Consider the following 20,867-nt stretch of genomic DNA (forward strand, 5'->3'; position numbering starts at 1 on the left):
CATTGGTAATTAAAAAAAACCAAAACAAAAAGAATAACAATCAGGCATTCCAGCCCCAATTCCCTGAGAAAAGTTGTGTTTTCGTTTTCGTTGCAGAGTTAAAAGTCAGTTATGTGATACCTATGGCAGCATCCAGGACAAGGATGAAACAAATTAAGGAAAATCAACTACCTTCCTCTTTCAACCCTGTTGGCCCAGAGTATATTGGTTGGCCCGCAGAGTATTTTGTATAAATGGACAGAGCATCCCAAAGTGTGATGCTGTTCAGTGCAGTCCATCCTATGGAGAGTCGCCACTTGCTTCCTCGTTTTTTACTCTTGGATTAGTGGTTTTTCTGCCTCCTGGGCTGGCTGGTGTGTCTCTTCCTCTTCTGTATGGAATGCAGAAACTCTTCAGCTACTCCGTCTTTCCTTACGACGGCTGTCACTGTGCAACAGTTGGGGTCAAGCCAGAAGCAACCAACACACCTCCGTTGGGACCAGACCCAGATGTCCCTATTTGCATGGAGGAGACAGGACTCAGGGGTTCAGATCCACTGTGCGCTCCTCCGGGCTGAGAGAGTTGTAACTTTTTCTTGTTGATTTTCCTTTCTTTCGCCCGCCTGTTTTGAAACCAGATCTTCACCTACGGAGGAAGAGAGAGTTGGTGTCAATAATAGTGAGCTAGATAAGTTCAACTTCACAGTCTAGTTTACCATCTAGAAACATACCCTGTTTTCCTGAAAATAAGACGGACCCCAAAAGTAAGGCATGTCAGAGGTTTTGCAGAATTTGCTAATATAAGGCACCCCCCCGAAAATAAGGCGTAGTCAAGTTTACATACGGTACGGTGGAAAAACATACGGTACCATTCAAAGCTGTTCACAGCGGTACCGTAATAATGTGGCGTCTCCTGCTGGCCCCTTCCATCGCTTTCTACCGTCCAGTACAGCAGACACAGTCTGCTGCTGTCTCACCGCCATTACAGTCTCCACTACAGTGCGTAGACTGTAGTTCCTCTGGTGGCTGGAAGCTGCAATAGCGGGAGTATACTGTTGTACCATATAAGTGCCATCGTTTGTGTGTGTGGGTGCCATACTGACAGGTACCGTACCGTAATCAGTGTACCGTACGGTACACTTTCTTTGGGGGTGTCAGCTTTTCTGCCTATGAATTTGTCTTATTTGAGAAATATAAGGCACCCCCCGAAAATAAGACGTAGCACAACTTTGGGAGCAAAAATTAATACAAGACAGTGTCTTATTTTCGGGGAAACACGGTAGAAGATTGACGGCAGAAAAAGACCTCATGGTCCATCTAGTCTGCCCTTATACTATTTCTTGCATTTTATCTTAGGATGGATAGATGTTTATCCCAGGCATGTTTTAAATTCAGTTACTGTGGATTTACCAACGGGCATCTGCTGGAAGTTTGTTCCAAGCATCTACTACTCTTTCAGTAAAATAATACTTTCTCAGGTTGCTTCTGATCTTTCCCCCAACTAACCTCAAATTGTGCCCCCTTGTTCTTGTGTCCACTTTCCTGTTAAAAACACTTCCCTCCTGAACCTTATTTAACACTTTAATGTATTTAAATGTTTCAATCATGTCCCCGCTTTCCCTTCTGCCTTCCAGACTATACAGATTGAGTTCATTATGTCTTTCCTGATACGTTTTATGCTTAAGACCTTCCACCATTTTTGTAGCCCATCTTTGGACCCGTTCAATCTTATCAATATATTTTTGTAGGTGAGGTCTCCAGAACTGAACACAGTATTCCAAATGTGGTCTCACCAGTGCTCTATATAGCGGGATCACAATCTCCCTCTTCCTGCTTGTTATACCTCTAGCTATGCAGCCAAGCATTCTACTTGCTTTCCCTACCGCCTGACCACACTAGAATTGTAAACCCTGGGTGGGTGGGGGGTGTCCCTGTGCTTAGTGCACAACATTCTCAGAGACTCTTCTCATCCTGCTCACAATCTTTTTGAACTGTTGCCTTCTGGCGGAAGATAGAGAACAATTAAAATCCGGACCACACGTTTTCTGAATATTGTATTATTTGGAGTACTGTATAAGACACACCAGAGTAAAAGACTTTAGTTTTGGGGGAGGAAAATAGGGAAAAGAATCTGCTTACCAGATAATCATCTGGCTAGCATGCTTAATCTGGTCAGCTTCAGCACATTATTTTATCCCCTGGTTAGGGCTTTTAAAAAAACCTTATTCAGAGAGAGTAACAATGAAAGAGCTTGCAAGCGGGTAAGAGCTGGGAACATCGTTAGCACCTGGTCAGGGCTGGAAAGTGTTGTGGTTGGCTCTGGCCCAGCTCCTGCCCCAGGGAATGGGGAGGTGGATGCAGGGGAAAATTCAACATGTCACAGGCCTGTGTTATTGCCAACAGAATCAGTGCAGAGTTTAGTTTCCTCGGACGAAGAAGAAGGTGGGAGTGACTCGGCAGAGGGGGGCTTGGAACACAGCCAAGGCAGTCAATCTTCCTTATCTTCTATTGCTTCAGATGATGACATTTTGGACCCATGCAAGCACAGAATTATGCATAGAAGAGACCAAGTAAGAACATATTACAGAAGATAAGTGAGGCCACCTGTGTTTGGGTGGGGCTCCAGTAATTAGGGCTGCTGCTATAAATAGCAGCATGTGGGTTTGGCCATTGTGGAAGAATATCTGTTGCAGTTTTGTCAGGAATCTTGTGTGCTGGACTTTGTTGCTTTTTCACGCCTTTGAAACCAAAGCAGAGCAACGTGTTTGTGTGTGTGTGTGTGTGTGTGTGTGTGTGTGTGTGTCACTTCCTTGGAAGAAGGGGTGTGAAGTTTCTTCACAGCTGCTAGCTAAGTACTTAATGACTGCAAAGAATAACAATGAAAGAACCTGCTAGGTAAGAGCTGGGAAGATCTTTAGCCCTAGTTAGGGCTGGGAAAAAAAGCTTCAAAATTTTTTCATCCTCTATTAGGGAGGAAAAATATGTGTCTTATACTCACTTATATGCCTGAACTTCAACTCCCAGAATCCCCAGCATGCTAGGAGATATGAAGTGCATATCACAAATCCTTAAGAGACAACATGGAAAAATATTTAACAGAAAAGAAAAGTGGAGAGAGACAGAGATAATGAGACAAACCTAAGTTTCCTGAAAGCTAAGGTGAAGAAATATGATGAAGCGTATACAGTGTTCCTGAGACCACCCGCAAAAGTCGAATTTCCACGAAGTAGAGATGCGGAAGTAAATACAGTGATCCCCCGGGTATCACGATCCCGATCATTGCGAACGGGCTAAATCGTGATTTTTCAACCCGGAAGTCAAAACACCATCTGCGCATGCGCACCCTTTTTTTCTATGGGCACGCATGCGTAGATGGCGCCGGGCAGATCAGCTGCTGGGCGGCTTCCCTGGGTCTTCCCCCTCTTGCTGGCGGGAGGGCGAGCGGCGGGCATCAGCGAGGAGTTTCCCCACCGCCCACGCAAACTCCTCGCTGCCGCTTGCCCGCCCTTCGCCCGCCCACGCCGTTTGCTCGCGCCGCTTCCCAGCTGAGTCCTGAAGTGAATTGGCTTCAGGACTCAGCTGGGAAGCGGCGCGAGCGAACGGCTTGTCCGCCGCCTGCCTGCCCGCGCGCCCGCGGCTCGCCCGCCCTTCGCCCGCCCACGCCGTTCACTCGCGCCGCTTCCCAGCTGAGTCCTGAAGCGAATTGGCTTCAGGACTCAGCTGGGAAGCGGCGCGAGCGAGCGGCGTGGGCGGGCGAAGGGCGGGCGAGCGGCAGCGAGGAGTTTGCGTGGGCGGTGGGGAAACCCCAGCGCCGCTTCCCAGCTGAGTCCCCTTCCCAGGAACCCCAATCTTCGGCTCCTCGCTAGCGCTGCGGAAGTAAAAACACCATCTGCGCATGCGCAGATGGTGTTTTTACTTCCGCAGCGCTACTTCGTGAAAACCCGATCATTGCTAGGGGTCCTGGAACGGAACCCTCGCAATGATCGGGGGATCACTGTACACCATTTTTGGCTATGGACAGTATCACAAGCCTTCCCTTAACACTTTAAACCCCTAAATTACTATTTCCCATTCCCTTAACAACCATTTACTCACCATTATTACTGGTACTCACCATTGAATAAGACACTTAGTGGTCCTGATATTTATAAACATAGTTATTTATTAACAATAATTATTTTTTTGTTATTTATTTGCAAAAAATCTTAGTTTGGCGATGATGTATGATGTCATCGGACGGGAAAAACCATGGGATAGAAAAAAGCCCGTGAAGTATTTTTTAATTAATATTTTTTGAAAAACTGTGGTATAGGCTATTCGCGAAGTTTGAACCCGCGAAAATCGAGGGAACACTGTATAACACTTGGCTTCACTGTGACTATGGTGACTTACTTTATAGTGGTACCTCTATCTAAGAACACCTCTACTTACGAATTTTTCTAAATAAGAACCGGGTGTTCAAGATTTTTTGCCTCTTCTCAAGAATCGTTTTCCACTTCCAAACCCAAACCTCTGAAACTGTAACAGGAAAAGGCAGGGAGAAGCCTCTGTGGGGCCTCTCTAGGAATCTCCTGGGAGGAAACAGGTCTGGAAAAGGTGGGGAGAAGCCTCCATGGGGCCTCTCTAGGAATATCCTGGGAGGAAATAGGGCTGGAAAAGAAGGGGAGAAGCCTCTGTGGGGCCTCTCTAGGAATCTCCTGGGAGGAAAGAGCTCGAAAAGGTGGGGAGAAGCCTCTGTGGGACCTCTCTAGGAATCTCCTGGGAGGAAACGGGGCTGGAAAAGGAGGGAAGAAGCCTCTGTGGGGCCTCTCTAGGAATCTCCTGGGAGGAAACAGGGCTGGAAAAGGCGGGGAGAAGCCTCCGTGGGGCCTCTCTAGGAATCTCCTGGGAGGAAACAGGGCCTCCACCCTCCCTGTGGTTTCTTCAATCACAGGCATTATTTGCTTTTACATTGATTCCTAGGGGGGAAATTGCTTCTTCTTACAAACTTTTCTACTTAAGAACCTGGTTACGGAACGAATTAAGTTTGTAAGTAGAAGTACCACTGAAGATCCAAATTCAGCAGTAGAAAGTAGCAAAATCTAGGATGCATTAGAGACCGGTTCTTTTTTTAATATTCACCAAAACACCTGCAAAAAAGAGTGTGTATGTGTTGTGGGGAGGGGGCTAGCAAAGTTACCAGTCATGCGGGAAATGACTCAGAGCAAATGCACCTCTAGGAATGCCAAGGACACTGGGGACAGGCGTGGTGCTCAGAAGTTAGAAATACAAATCTGTTGGACTTTGAAAATGAAGGGGTGTGTGTGTTTTGCAATAACAACTAAGCAAGCAAAGGGTATGCTAAGATGTCTTCACTGATAACTACAGGGGATAAACAAAATCTGGCAGAGTTGGTATATAAAGGTGGCAAATAACTGACTTTGTACAATAGATACACATGCATGCTTGGTTTTAAGCCTCCTCAGATCTAAATGCAAACACTTAGGCGTGCCTAGATTCCATGGAGATCAAAGGGACCTTAAACCCATTCCCATCCACTAAGATCTCTCCTCATGTTATTTACTACCTGGGGGCATTCAGAATACTTTTCATGCTTTTTTTTTTTTTTTAAATGATCCTGATATTCCCCTGGCCCTCTTTTTTTTTTTTTTTAATAAATCTACCTCTGTTTACAGATAGGAAGATCAGAGGGATAATAGCTTCTCTCTGTGTTATAAGAAAATTGAACTAGGAATCTTCTGGCTTACTGCTTATTTACCTTTAAATTGTTACACTATCTTGTATCATTCATTCATTCATTCATTCATTCATTCTTATTTATTTGTTTGTTTGTTTGTTTGTTTGTTTGTTTGTTTATTTGTTTGTTTATTTATTTATTTATTTATTTATTTATTTATTAGATTTGTATGTCGCCCCTCTCCGTAGACTCGGGGCGGCTAACAACAATAATAAAAACAGCATATAACAAATCTAATATTTAAATTACTAAAAACCCTTATTAAAAACCATACATACACACAAACATGCCATACATAAATTGTATATCTCAATTCCCCCATGCCTGACGACAGAGGTGGGTTTTAAGGAGCATACGAAAGGCGAGGAGGGTGGGGGCAATTCTGATCTCTGGGGGGACTTGGTTCCAGAAGGCCAGGGCCGCCACAGAGAAGGCTCTTTTCCTTGGCCCCGCCAAATGACATTGTTTGGTTGACGGGACCCGGAGAAGGGTCCTAACTGGTCACTGGGATTCGTGCGGCAGAAGGCGGTCCTGGAGATATTCTGGTCCGATGCCATGCACTCAGCATTCTTTTTTTGGGTGGTGTTGGTTTAATTTTTAAATTTTTTTTCAACTTAGAAAACATACATACATGAGAACACATATATCATCAATGCCTAACGATATGCTTATAAAATCTTCTTATATAAACAGTTAATAAAACATCCTAAATGCTATTTTCATCTCATCAATATTTCATCTCATCAATATTTACTCCATCTTGTTTAACACCCAAGCTAATAAGAACAAAAGTTTTATATAAAAAGAATTTAAATTTTATTTCAATGGCTAATTTTTAAAAAGAAAATTAAAAAAACTACAGATATACACAAATTTTCTTCATTTTTAATTCTAGCATTCATATTTTTAAGTCTTAAATTCCTTTAAGTTTGTGTTACATAATTATCTAATGCTGCCTCCCTTTCTCTTTTTTTTATCACCCAGGTTTCTACAATCATATTTCTCATTCTTTTTCATTAATTTCATAATAATTATTTATTTTATCTATTTTTATTTTCAATCCATTCATAAATTTTCCCCCAAGTTTTATAAAATCTTCTTTATCTTTAATTTTCATAAGTCTATTAATTTCAGCACAATAAAAGTTCGTTTAAATTCAAGTGACTAATTGCATCAATAGGAAACAGATAAAGACTACAAGACACATGTTCTCTAACATTGCGTGCAAAGTGAAGAGTTTCCCTAATCGCTGAAATTAATTAATTAATTTAATTTATATACCGCTCTTCTTACTGATCAGATGACTCTGGCAGGCTTACAAACAGTGAACTGGTAAATATAGAAAGAATTAAAACTACAGGTATAATTACACTATATAAAAACTACATAAGTCTTCATATAATCACCTGGCAATGAGATGAGTGGCATATCCAATTTAATAAAATAAATGATAAACTATGCAAGTCTTCAATCCATGCATTTTGATGCTTCAGACACAATAGATGCAAGCAAGCATGGGTGCATTTACTATACACTTACAAACTTAATTCGTTCCGTGACCAGGTTCTTAAGTAGAAAAGTTTGTAAGACGAAGCAATATTTCCCATAGGAATCAATGTAAAAGCAAATAATGCATCTGATTGGGAAAACCACAGGGAGGTTTCTCCCCTCCTTGTGGTTCCTAGAGGAGATTCCTAGAGAGGCCCCACAGAGGTTTCTCCCTGCCTTTTCCGGTTACAGTTTTGGAGGCTCAGGTTTGTAAGTGGAAAATGGTTCTTAAGAAGCAGCAAAAAAAATATTATTATTATTATTATTATTATTATTATTATTATTATTATTATTATTATTAATTAGATTTGTATGCCGCCCCTCTCCGAAGACTCGGGGCAGGTAACAACAATATAAAAAGACAATATAAACAAATCTAATATTAAAAACAATCTAAAAAACCCCAATTTAAAGAACCACTCATACATACAAACATACCATGTATAAATTCTATAAGCCTAGGGAGAAGGGAAATTTCAATTCCCCCATGCCTGACGACAGAGGTGGGTTTTAAGGAGCTTGCGAAAGGCAAGGAGGGTGGGGGCAACTCTGATATCCGGGGGGAGCTGGTTCCAGAGGGTCGGGGCCACCACAGAGAAGGCTCTTCTCCTGGGTCCCGCCAAACGACATTGCTTAGTCGACGGGACCCGGAGAAGGCCAACTCTGTGGGACCTAACCGGTCGCTGGGATTCATTCATCTTGAACACCTGGTTCTTATCTAGAAAAGTTCGTAAGTAGAGGCGTTCTTAGATAGAGGTACCACTATATGTACATTTTCTATATTTAGTTTAGAAATCAGAGGTACTTATGATCTGGGAGGGACTCACAGGTTTTTTCCTTGCTCATGCTTCTCAGGAATACCAATGTCAACATTATTAATATCAACACCAGACCCAGCAAAGAATGACACAATTGGATAAGGGATACTCAACACACAGTACTGAAGAAAGGAGATTTAATGGTGTGTGCAACAGAGGTGGGATTCAGCAGGCTTTGACCACTTATGGACAACCGGTAGCAGAAATTCTGATTAGTTCGGAGAACTGGTAAATGCTACCTCTGACTGGCCCCACCCCCATCTATTCTATGCCTCCTGAGTCCCAGTTGATTGGGAGGAAATGGGGATTTTGCAGTAACCTTCCCCCGGAGTGAGGTGAGAATGGAGATTTTACAATAAAGTCCGATCCACATATTTGGATGGTGATGTGTATCAGTACATATGTGAAGAACACAGCATACTTAATAGCTTCTACAGTATATTTATAAACCTCTGGATGGGAGTGCACCATCTAGATGTGGGTTTCAACAGGTTCTGACTAGTTCTGGAGAACTGATAACAGAAATTCTGAGTAGTTTGGAGAACCAGGAATGGAAATTCTGAGTAGTTCGGACAACCAGTAAATACCACCCACCTCTGGCTGGCAATCCCACCATCTATTCTCTACCCCCTAAGACTGATCGAGAGGAAATGGGATTTTTCAGTATTTTTCTGTATCATTTTCCTGCCACTCCCACCAAGCCACACCACGCCCACCAAGCCATGCCCATAGAACCAGTAGTAAAAAAATTGAATCCCACCACTGGTGTGCATCCTTAACCTAAATTTCACTCAATTACAATGGTAATTGGTACAGTATTGGAAGATCTGAAGGCGGGGACCAATAATCTTAGAGACTATCCATCTACTGTTAATATAATAATATAATAACAGAATTGGAAGGGACCTTGGACGTCTTCTAGTCCAACCCTCTGCTTAGGCAGGAAAACCTACACTGCTTCAGACAGATGGTTATTGATTGATTGATTGATTGGATCTGTATGCCGCCCTCTCCGAGAACTTGGAGCGGCTCACAATATATCAAAACAATATACAATATACGTATTTTAAAAATTCAATTAATATACCTAAAAAACTTTAACAACTCTAATAACATTCCCATTATCCAACATCTGCTTTAAAACTTCCAGTGTTGGGGCATTCACAACTTCTAGTGGCAAGCTCTTCCACCGATTAATTGTTCTGACTATCAGGAAATTTCTTCTTAGTTCTAAGTTACTTCTCTCCTTGTTTAGTTTCCACCCATTGCTTCTTGTTCTACCATCAGGTACTTTGGAAAATAGGTTGACTCCCTCTTCTTTGTGGCAAACCCTGAGATATTGGAACACTTTATTATTATTATTTATTAGATTTGTATGCCGCCCTTCTCCGTAGACTCTGCTATCATGTCTCCCCTGGTCCTTCTTTTCATTAAACCCATTATGCCCAGTTCCTGCAACCGTTCTTCATGTTTTAGCCTTCAGTCCCCTAATCATCTTTGTTGCTCTTCTTTGCATTTTTTTCTAGAGTCTCAACTTCCTTTTTGCATCATGGTGATCAAAACTGAATGCAGTATTCCAAGTGTGGCCTTACCAAGGCCTTATAAAGTGGTATTAACACTTCACATGATCTTGATTCTATTAATGCATCCTAGAGCTATATTGGTTAAAAATTAATAGCAACTTGATGATAGATCATTAGTGATGGGTGAACCAAACCCGCACAATTCAGGTCCATACCGAATTTTGCGGTGTTCGGTATGCCGAACACGAACATGAATTTTTTTCAAACTTCGGGCAAAGTTCAGGGTCGTGTTCGGCATTCGGAGCTTTGACGTCACCGGCAGGTTGCTAAGGACGCCAAGGTGATCACTTCCTGGATTCCATGGAATCCAGGAAGTGATCACTTGGCATCCTTAGCAACCTGCCGGTGACGTCAAGGCTCCGCCCCCGGAATCTCTTCATGGGAGGGATTCCCTGTTCGGGTTCAAGTTCGGGTTCAGTTCGGTTCGGGTTCAGCCGAATTTTGCGTAAAGTTTGTCCGAACTTGCCGAACCCGAACACTGTTGGGTTCCCCCATCACTATAGATCATCCATCCATCCACACATGGATATTAGGTTTTATTAAATTTCCTAAATCTTCCATTTGGGTCATAATTCAAGTCCTAGTATAAGCTGAATAAAACCTAGTTAATGCAAATAAATTATTCCTTCATAAAAACAAAGTTGAGAATAAAGGCTGAGACAATGACAATATTGTCAAGAAATCAAGAGATTTCTTCCCCTAAAACCATATCGGTTGAAAAGAAAGTGGTAACGCCTACAATGGCTCTGAGCTAATGAAGAATAAACTCTGCATACATTTACAGTTCTGCATACATTTCTAATGCCGCAAACCCTTAATACAGTTCCTCATGTTGTGGTGACCGCCATCCATAAGTCTAGTGCCAATTCTCCCAACAGAGCTTTAAGCTGATTGGCAGGCAGGTCAGAAGGACACCCTCACTGTAAACGCCTGATTGGTCAGATTGTAAAAATATGTTCCAAGGCGCCAGAATAGAAGCTTTAGTTCCTAACACCAGGGGAAAATTGTCTTTTCTCATGGTCTTAGGCGACCCCTGTGAAACGGTCATTCAAACCCCCAAAAGGGTTCCAACCCCCAGGTTGAGAACCACTGATTTAAAAGGCCATTTACATCCACTATCTCCATTTGAATCAACCTGGTAGATGCAACAGATTCTAGGTTATGGTTTGTAAAGTTTTGATTAAAATATTGAAATCATCTATTGTTCAATTTCTTTGACCTGAATCTATAAAAAAGCATAAAAATTGAAAATCTTTAAGCTCTTCAAATAGCTGAAAAGCACTTCTTAGCAGCCCTACAATTTGCTGCAGTACCTTAAATCTTCATCCTGCTGTGTGCATTTAAATTTGATTTTCAGAGGGTTGTCCCTAACTTTAGGTTAAACAAGAGTGACAAACTGCTAGAAACCAGGCTTTATTTAGCCCTTAGACCCATTGTAGCCCTCCATTTTTCTGTGGTTTTCAGATCTGACCAACAATATTTAGTGGCAAACCACAATCAGAATTTGCATTTTCCCTGTGGCTTTCATTTGTCAACAAAAGAAATAAATTGTATAAGCCACCAAAATGATTTAAGACATGTAAGTAAAATGTTATCTACTTCCTCTCTCAAAATATGCAAAAAAAGAGGCAAAATGCAAATAAAGGTTAAATAAGGTTGATGAGGGAAGTGTTTTTAATAGGAAAGTGAACAGGAGAACAAGGGGATACAATCTGAAGTTAGTTGGGGGAAAGATCAAAAGCAACATGAGAAAATATTATTTTACTGAAAGAGTAGTAGATCCTTGGAACAAGCTTCTAGCAGACGTGGTTGGTGAATCCACAGTAACTGAATTTAAACATGCCTGGGATAAACATATATCAATTGTAAGATAAAATACAGGAATAGTATAAGGGCAGACTAGATGGACCACGAGGTCTTTTTCTGCCGTCAGTCTTCTATGTTTCTATGTTTCTAATTCCAGTTCCCAGTTGTTGTGCAAATATCACAGAATCATTCTCCACTTTGAACCTTATTCACTAAAAAAAGGTACAAAAGTGGGAAAGTATAATTCCAGATATAGAAATATTTCCATATCCTGAAATACTGGTAGACATTTATTTATTTATTTATTTATTTATTTATTTATTTATTCATTCATTCATTCATTCATTCATTCTTTCTTTCTTTCTTTCCTTTCTTTCAATCATTCATTCATTCATTCATTCATTAGACTTTTATGCCACCCCTCTCCGAGGATTTAGGTGAAGGATTTTTTTTTTTGCAATTTCTCATGATTTATGTTCATAATGAACTTTTTTAAATCAGTGTATTCTGCTTGGATTTCAATACTCAGATGTTTGTGTACATAGCACACTTATCCATGTGGATGCAAACAAGAATATACAGCATGCAAAACCAGGAAAAGAATAGACAAAAATGCCCAAGCCAGGAAAATGCTAGCTGACAATGTTGATGAAGAAAAATTAATAACTAGTCTGTGGATATGTTCCATAAATATTAGCGCTCCCAGTTTAATTTTGGTACCCAAACTGTGATATTTCCATGAGGGGATTAAGAGATATCCCAATATTGTAGCTTAGAAGTGAGGATCTTTTCATAGCTGGATGCTGCACTTGTAATCTTTTTTTGTATTCCGGGGCAGGATGATGCAATGAGTGTAGGGGCAAACATTTTGGGGCATGGAGGTCTTTGACGTACTTGGGGAGATTAGGGTCTCCCTCTCCTCTTTTCATTAGGTTAAGATTACATTTTAAAATTTTTAAATGTTTATCATGGCAGGAATTATGCTATCAATTTCCAGCATATTTGACCCCTATGACAATCATTAGGTGTTGTACCACATGATTCTTGACAAATGTATCTCTTTTTTTTATGTACACTGAGAGCATAGGCACCAAGACAAATTCCTTGTGGGTCCAATCACACTTGGCCAATAATATATTCTATTCTACTCTACAGTGGTAACTCGTCTTACAAACGCCTCTTCTAACGAACTTTTCAAGATACGAACCCGGTGTTTCAGATTCTTTTGCCTCTTCTTCCGAACTATTTTCACCTTACGAACCCAAGCAGCTGCTGCTGGGATGAAGGGGTTTCTTTTTTCCCCCTTTTTTGAAGAAAGAAAAGGGAGGGGCTGCTTGGAGTAGGAAATTTTTTGTAGAGAACAACGTGCTTGCAAAGGAACTGAAAGGGTGTCTTTTTAAGAAAGAAAAGGGAGGAGGGAGGGGCAGCTTGGGGGAGGAAAATTATTGTAGAGAACAACTTGCTTGCAAAGGAACTGAAAGGGTGTCTTTTGAAGAAAGAAAAGGAGGAGGGAGAGGTGGCTTGGGGGAGGAAAAATTTTGTAGAGAACAACGTGCTTGCAAAGGAACTGAAAGGGTGTCTTTTTAAGAAAGAAAAGGGAGGAGGGAGGGGCAGCTTGGGGGAGGAAAATTATTGTAGAGAACAACTTGCTTGCAAAGGAACTGAAAGGGTGTCTTTTGAAGAAAGAAAAGGAGGAGGGAGGGGCAGCTTGGGGGAGGAAAAATTTTGTACAGAACAACGTGCTTGCAAAGGAACTGAAAGGGTGTCTTTTGAAGAAAGAAAAGGGAGGGGTGCCCCCCTTGCCTTTCTTCCTTCCCACTCACCCTTTAGCCTAGCCTTGCTTCTTCCACCCGCCCCCTTTAGCTGCTCCTCCCTGCCCTCTGTTCGCCTCCCTTCTAAAGTTTGGGATTTTCCTGAAGGATTTGCATGCATTATTTGCTTTTACATTGATTCCTATGGGAAACATTGTTTCATCTTACGAACTTTTCACCTTACGAACCTCCTCCTGGAACCAATTAAGTTCATATGATGAGGTACCACTGTATTCTATTCTATTCTATTCTTTCATATGGTGATCAAAAGTCCCTTTAGGAGTTACAGCAATGGAGTTTGGAGTTAGCCCATTCCTCTTCCGGGTTAGGTTTAGGGAATTCAAACCAAACTTAATCTTAAAATCATTCCTTTTGCTTGGATAACGACTTTGAAATGAATTACTGGATACATTGTGCTAAACTGTATTGAGGAAAGCAAGGACCAGCTACCAAGCCTTAGTTCTGAGACTGGATAGATCAATATTCTTCCCCTGTAGCCCTTCAACACGTCAGGAAAGTTCTAGATTAAGAAAGATGCATTAGATAAACTTGATCTTTTTATTAACTTAGCAGAGCCCAACCTTTGGGATTGTAGCAATGAGAGTTTTGCACCCAGCCTTCACATTCTGTGCAGAGACAGAATCTGAAAAAATGCCTCTCCATCACCTATGTACATCACAAAATTTAAGGCTATGTCTTACTAATTCTGGCTGAAATTAGAGACAAAAAGAGATTTTCTGTTTTTTTAGAGACAAGAGGAGATTTCTGGTCACTGCACCTGAAGAAAGATATAATGGAACTGGAAAAAGTGCAAAAAAGGGCAACGAGAATGATCAAGGAAATGGAGCACCTCCCAACTAGGTTGCAATGCCTTGATCTATTCAGCCTTGAAAGACTGCATTTAAGATGTGACTTGATTGAAGTGTATAAAATCGTGCATGGGATAGAAAAGGTGGATGGAGAAAAAGTCTTTTCTCTATCACACAATACTAGGATGAGGGGGCACTCCCTAAAGCTCATAGCTAAGAAAGTGAGGACAAATAAAGGGAAATACTTCTTCACCCAGAGGGTCCTTGGTTTATGGAATTCACTTCCAGAAGAAGTTGTGACATCTGTCAGCCTGGATAGGTTCAAGGTAGGATTGGACAGATTCATGGATGCCAAGTGTATCCGTGGTTATTGAAATGGATGTCCAAGTGCCGCCTCTATGTTGGTTGAGGCAAGCAGGATTCCCTTGGGTACCATTTATTGGGGGTCAAGGGAAAGGGAGGGCTTTGCCTTCTCTTTCTGCTCAAGATCCCCATGTACAATTGGTGGGCCACTGTGTGACACAGAATGCTGGACTCAATGGGCTTTGGCTTGATTCAGCATGGCTCTTTTTATGTCCTTATGTTCACAGATTTAAAAAAAAGACTCTTTATAATGAATGTCCATTTGACTTAATGATTAAGTTACCTTGTTTTTCAGTGCCTGGAGGCTACCAAGTTAAGAAGGCTGTTTAAATCCAAGCAGTAGTTCATTGTGTACAAGAGTAAGCCTAGTTTTTCCACGTAGGACACGCTAGACAAATGCAACCATCAGTGTAATAATCCTGGGTTTCAGACAAATATTCCCTATGTGATAAACCTATTTTATTTTGCAGGAAGGACAAAGGCTCAATAGCAGAGCACTTATTTTGCCATAAGAAATGCATTCTTGAAATTTCCACCACAGGCTTCATAGAACTGGTTTCCCAAACTCTGGACAGCTGTCCATCATCCTACAGTGACTGAGTAAATTAAAGTAGTATTTTCCCCCCATTCTTAAACAACAGTGGACATTCATTTACATATTCTTAAAAGGCAGGGTGGCTTGTTTAACAGAAAGAGTTTGGTGTATTATGTTTTATTAGTCATTGTGTGCATTTTTCACTGTAAACAAGATCAGGAAGGTTTACTGGAAGAAGGGAGGGAGGTTGAGTGGGGAAGCTTGGAAACATTACACAGAGCAAAGTCTTACTTGTCTCTCTGACAATCCCAGTGTGGCTGCTAGCTCAGCTTTTCTCCGAATAGTGATGTAACGGCTATAGTGAAACTCCTTCTCCAATTCAAGTCGCTGGTGATCTGTGTAGACCACACGGTACTTGTCTTTCGTCCTGGTTTTCACTGGGGAAAAGAGGCAGAAGAGAGTTGGAAAAAAGCACACTAGCAGCATCATATTTAAATGGCCACTTCTGAAATTATATACAAATTGAGCATAGGCTGTATGTAAAATGCCAACTAGCCTCCAGCAATGAAGAGTTTTTGAACTCTCATTTAGAATGTGATCAAATTCCCAATAAGATTTAGATATTTCCTTCCCATTTCCAAAACTCAAGCTACAGTAATTATTTTCACTCACACACACATACCAAGTTATAGAAGTATTTTCCTTTTTTTTTTTAACCAGTTTAAACTTACTAAACCCTTAAGTGTCTGGCTCAAAGAGGAAGTGATTTTCAAACAATGAGTGCTTGTAAAAAGCAAGCAGCTGCGGGATTTATGGCCACCAAACTAAACACATCCCCATAAGCCAGTGTGTTGGAGGGTGGGTTGCACTTTGATTTGTGGGTGTATATTGTAACTGGGCCTGTTATGATCAGGGCTTAGAATTAAAAGCAATTTATCCTTGAAAATGTACTTAATAAATCAGCATTCAGCATGGGTAATATACACAATGCAGACTTAACAAATAAGCACTCTTAAGTAATTCTGAATGCAAGGAAAGAGACTTAAGTGCATATCGGTTCATTTATCCTTAAGGCATAAAACCTACTGAAATGAATTGCACAGGGGAGCTTGACAATTGATTTCAACAGGGCTTGGGCAAAATCCTACTAAATTATAGTTGTGCTGTAGAAATAAATGATACAATCATTCAAAATGATATTAATCTACACGAAAACTATTTTTCAAGTTAGAATGAAGACCTAAGACATTCAGAAAGATTTTTTCCCAAGTCAAATTAGTATTTGTATACATTTCTATTTTCAAGTTCTGATTTTCTAAATAAAGAATGACAACTTAATTTACCGTACCTACATGGATAAATACAATGTCAGTCAAATACAATGTCTTTTGGATGAAGATGGTCATCTTAAAACCACTTTTGATCTGGCAAGTTATTTAGGTTTGCCTGGAAGTCATGATTTTCTTTAACCTTGAAGTAAAATGTTCAGGTTGCCAAGAAAAAAATATTATTTGAAAGATGTTTTCTAAGTATAATAGTAGTAGAGGTAATGATGAAATAAAATGATTGATGGTGCTTCCCTTATTCCTATCAATGATTGTTAATTTCTTCACTTTCTTGTATTCATTCTGGCTGGGGGTATCCATGTCCCCCATAACAAAAGTACTCTTAAAAAATATTACGATCTGCCTATCAGGTGGTGCTTCAAGCACTTACTCCAACTCATTTTAAAGAATAAAAAATATTTAATTTCGATATCGTCCCTTAAAGCTGTGTCACCGAGAAGCCATTTCAGTTCACACTGGGAACAAGAAGATCAAGAAAATAAAAACAGGGAATATGGAAGAAGTTGGAAATCCTTGCTAGAACTTCTTTTCTCAACCTAGATCCTTCCTTTCTCAATCTTTATATTGCTTTTATATTGCTTTTATATAGGAGTTGGGCGGCCTATAAGCACAAATAATAAAGAAATAAATAAACCTGCGGATCCAGCAATTTAAACTTTGTGTATTTTGACAACAGCAGCAGCAGATGTTTACCCTAAGAAAGTTTTCCATTAATGATACAGGTTTACAAAGAATTTTTTTTTTGTAATCATCGCAATTGACCTTGTACTTTCCTGAATCCTTTTTTGTTCTGATTTCAAAAATATATATAGTTTTTTTCTGTAGCACGTAGTTTCCAAGGAGCAGGATCATTATTACAACAAATATACTGGCGACATTAAGAAAACAGAAATCTACACATCAGAAATAACGCAATAACAAAAATGCTTCCATAGCAGACACTTTATGTGATGATAGAGCAAAACTAAGCATATTTTTGGAATTAGCACATCAGACTCCATAAAACAGACGTATTACTTTGCCTGATGATTTTGTGTGTGTTGACCAATGTTATGTTTTCCTCCCACTTATGACTGTAAGACTGTAACTTTTTGCTTGTATCTCTAAGATTCTGATTAATATTGATTGTTTCCTGATAGTTTATTTGACCCCTATGACAATCATTAAGTGTTCCACCTCATATTTCTTGACAAATCTATATTTTCTTTTATGTAAATTGAGAGCATATGCACCAAGACAAAATCCTTGTGTGTCCAATCACACTTGGCCAATAAAGAATTCATTCTATTCTATTCTATTCTATTCTAATTCTAATCTATTCCATTCCATTCTAATTCTATTGTATTCCATTCTAATTCTATTCTATTCCAATCCATTCTATTCTATTCTCTCTTTGTGTTGGACTGTGGAGTCTAAAATCCTGGCTTTCTCTATTATTTTATTTTATTTTATTCTATTCTATTCTATTTTATTTATTTTATTTTTTCATTCATTCATTCACACAAATATAATATTGTAGTATGTTTAACACAATATCAGTATAGAGATAGAAAAGATAAAAAAAGACATTAGGACAGGGAAGGTGCACTTATGCACCTTCACAACAAAACAAAAAACCCACCCAAAACCTGGCTGAGATTCTTTGGAGAAGCCCAACTATAGCCAATCCGGGAAGCTTTGCAGTTTTTATCCTTTTTATCTCCCTCTAAGGCCGGTTTAAGGAAGAGATTTTCCGAGAAGGGAAGAAGGAAGGAACCGTGGGATGATGACCCTAAGGCCGGCCCCTGCCTGCTTTCCCCCCCCCCGGCTAACTCCGCCGCCGCGGACCCGAGACTCATACTCTTGTTTCGGGGGTTCTCAGAGCCCTTTGCAGTCTTTCTCTCCCCCCCCCCCCCCTTGGTTTTCCGCCTCCCCGCCCAGCCAGGATTAGAAGGCTCGCCCGGCAGGCCCTGTCGGTTTAGGCCGAGACTGGCTCGACTACTAGGCCAATAAAGCCAGGCCTCAAAAGCGCCGCTGGCGCAACCCCGCCGAGCCGAGCTGGCGCCCCGGGGAGGACGGGCGGCCGAGCTGAGGAAAGGCCGATGCAGTGCCTAGGAGCTCCGTTTGAGCAAAGCGCTGGCTCCCCGCATCGCCTCCCACCTGAGCGCCGGGAAGGGAAGGGGGGCTCGGTATGGATCGCCTGGGAAGAGTTGGGGACAATCTTTCTTTCTTTCTTTCCTTCTTTCTTTCTTTCTTTCTCCCACCCTCCCTCGTCCTTCCTTCCTCCTTCCTTCCTTCCTCCTTCCTTCCCTCCTCCCCCTTTTCTTTCTTTCTTTCTTTCTTTCTTTCTTTCTTTCCCTCCCTCTTTCTTTTTCTTTCTTTCTTTTTCTCTCTCTCTCTCTCCCTCTTTCTTTCTTTCTTTCCTTTCTTTCTCCCACCCACCCTCCGTCTTCCTTCCTTCCTTCCTTTCTCCCACCCTCCTTTTTTCTTTCTGTTTTTCTACCACCCTCTTTCTTTCTTTCTTTCTTTCTTTCTCCTTCCCTCTCTCTTCATTCCTTCTTTTCTTTCTCCCTCCCTCTTTCTTTCTTTCTTTCTTTCTTTCTTTTTCTTTCTCTCTCTTTCCCTCCCTCTTTCTTTGCTTTCTCTTTCTTTTTCTTTCTTTCTTTCTCTCTCTCTCTCTCTTTCTTTCTCCTTCACACTTTCTCTCTCTCTCCCTTTCTTTCTTTCTTTATTTCTCTGTCACCTCCCCCCTCCCTCCTTTCTTTCTTTCTTTCTTTCTTTCTTTCTTTCTTTCTTTCTTTCTTTCTTCGAAGAACATCAAAATGAAAACTGTTATCCACCCGCTTGCGTTTTTAGGAAAAGAAGGTCGAAAGGCAATTGCACCGCCTCCCTCCAGGATATAATTCAGGATTTAAAATAGCTGGCTCACTCAACACATTCATAAAGGTTTCCCAAAAGGACCCTTTGGTTGTGTGATTATTTTGGTTACCAACGTGCTCTTGTTTGCTGAGCTCTTGATTGATAATACAGTAAGTCATACCATCATAAATTATAATATTTCCATCATGAATAATGCAATGAAAAGGATTTTTCCCACAACGAGAGGGAAATTGAAGCCCCCTTTAGTCAAGTTCCCATCCCATTTTAGCCAAATTGTCTGAAAATGAGGGATTTAAGGAGATGATCCCAAAATGTGATCTGCACTTCCTGAGATTTAAGTTATAAACGGGGATGGGGTGGAATCGCCTGATCTATTTTTTTTTCTTTCTCTCCTTTCGTACACACTGTATACGTTTTCTGTTTGAGTAGTTTTTTTAAAAATTGTGGTGCCAGAATATTCCTTTAATCTATGCAATAACTAAATATGGGCAAATCATACTTTCTCACACCAGAGAAAAACTTCAGTCTGGACACTTTTAGATGGTACATAAGAATGATAGGGTTAATGTAATATTGATATTAAAACAATGGAGGAATGATAGGACTTATAAACAATACTGTCCATTTTTAAAAATAATCTTTTGGTACTTGGTCTCTCTTGCAGAAGAGTTTTGGAAAACAGATTTATTTCTGATTTCTTTAAAATGTATGTTGCTACTTTTGAATGGACATCATTTCTTTTAAAAAAACCAAATAAGGAGTTATTATGCATTTTAAATAGCTGTAGCAAGTCCCAATTGAATGGAAAGTATTATTTTTCACTGATGTTGGGAAAGATTCTTAGCTTTGGGATATTTTGCCAAAAATATACAAAAGCATGCAAAAAGGAAACGTCGATATGACTTAGCCTGGATTTCAAGTCTCGTCTTAGAGAGCTGGCGATTCAAATCAGCCCATTTCTGGAAAATCAGAATTTTGCTTTAACAAGATGAATAAAAAGATAGAGAAGACATAAAACCATCCAGACCAGGATGAGGAAGAAATCAACTGGATCCAAAGAGTGAACCCAAAAGGAACTAACTTTGTTAAAATTTCTCAAACATTTCAGAGAAGCCTGGAGATAAAAACAAATTCTAGGAATCTCTTCTGGAATGGATTGTGGTATTTATGTGTTTACACTTAAAAGCAAACAGTCCATTTTATAGGGATTCCTTTTCTTTTAGCACAATCTATGAATGCCTAGTGAGAAACACATTTCAGAGGGACCAGGTGAGTTTTTCTTGTAAGGAATAGGTGTTGGAGTTTAATTATTCATTTACTTTTTTCACTTTAAAAATAAAATATTTCAAAACTATAACAACCGTATTTTAAAAAACAAAATGTGACATGCATGCAACATACAATATTCATACATTTGATTGCAGCAAGGATATGTGTTTGTGTGTGTCTTGCTGGTGTATGTGGGTATATGCATTTGTGCACATGCTATTCAATATGATGTTTATAAGGGTTTTACGACCCTTAAGGATAATCTCTATTATGTTTTGTAGGGGATGACTCCATAAAAATCAAGTTGTTTATTGGAGTAGAAATCTGAAGTGAATGGATCCCATTCCCTGCTGATCTGCCAGGGAAAGGGATTTTGTGATCTAACCAGAACCAGCCCTCTACACT

General features: G+C 40.3%; 1 protein-coding gene across 1 annotated transcript in view; it reads right to left on the reverse strand.

The window, feature by feature from the left end:
• Positions 1–423: 423 nt before the first annotated feature.
• CDX2 (caudal type homeobox 2) overlaps positions 424–20,867 on the reverse strand; it is a 37,292-nt gene continuing 16,848 nt past the window's right edge. Inside the window, exons 2-3 of the mRNA XM_070751694.1 lie at positions 15,280–15,425; positions 424–624 (exon numbers count right to left, since the gene is read on the reverse strand). Coding sequence (XP_070607795.1) covers positions 424–624; positions 15,280–15,425 — 347 coding nt within the window. The remainder of the gene's footprint in view (positions 625–15,279; positions 15,426–20,867) is intronic.

The sequence above is a fragment of the Erythrolamprus reginae genome, chromosome 4 (assembly GCF_031021105.1).
Source record: "Erythrolamprus reginae isolate rEryReg1 chromosome 4, rEryReg1.hap1, whole genome shotgun sequence".
NCBI classification, from domain to species: Eukaryota; Metazoa; Chordata; class Lepidosauria; order Squamata; family Dipsadidae; genus Erythrolamprus; species Erythrolamprus reginae.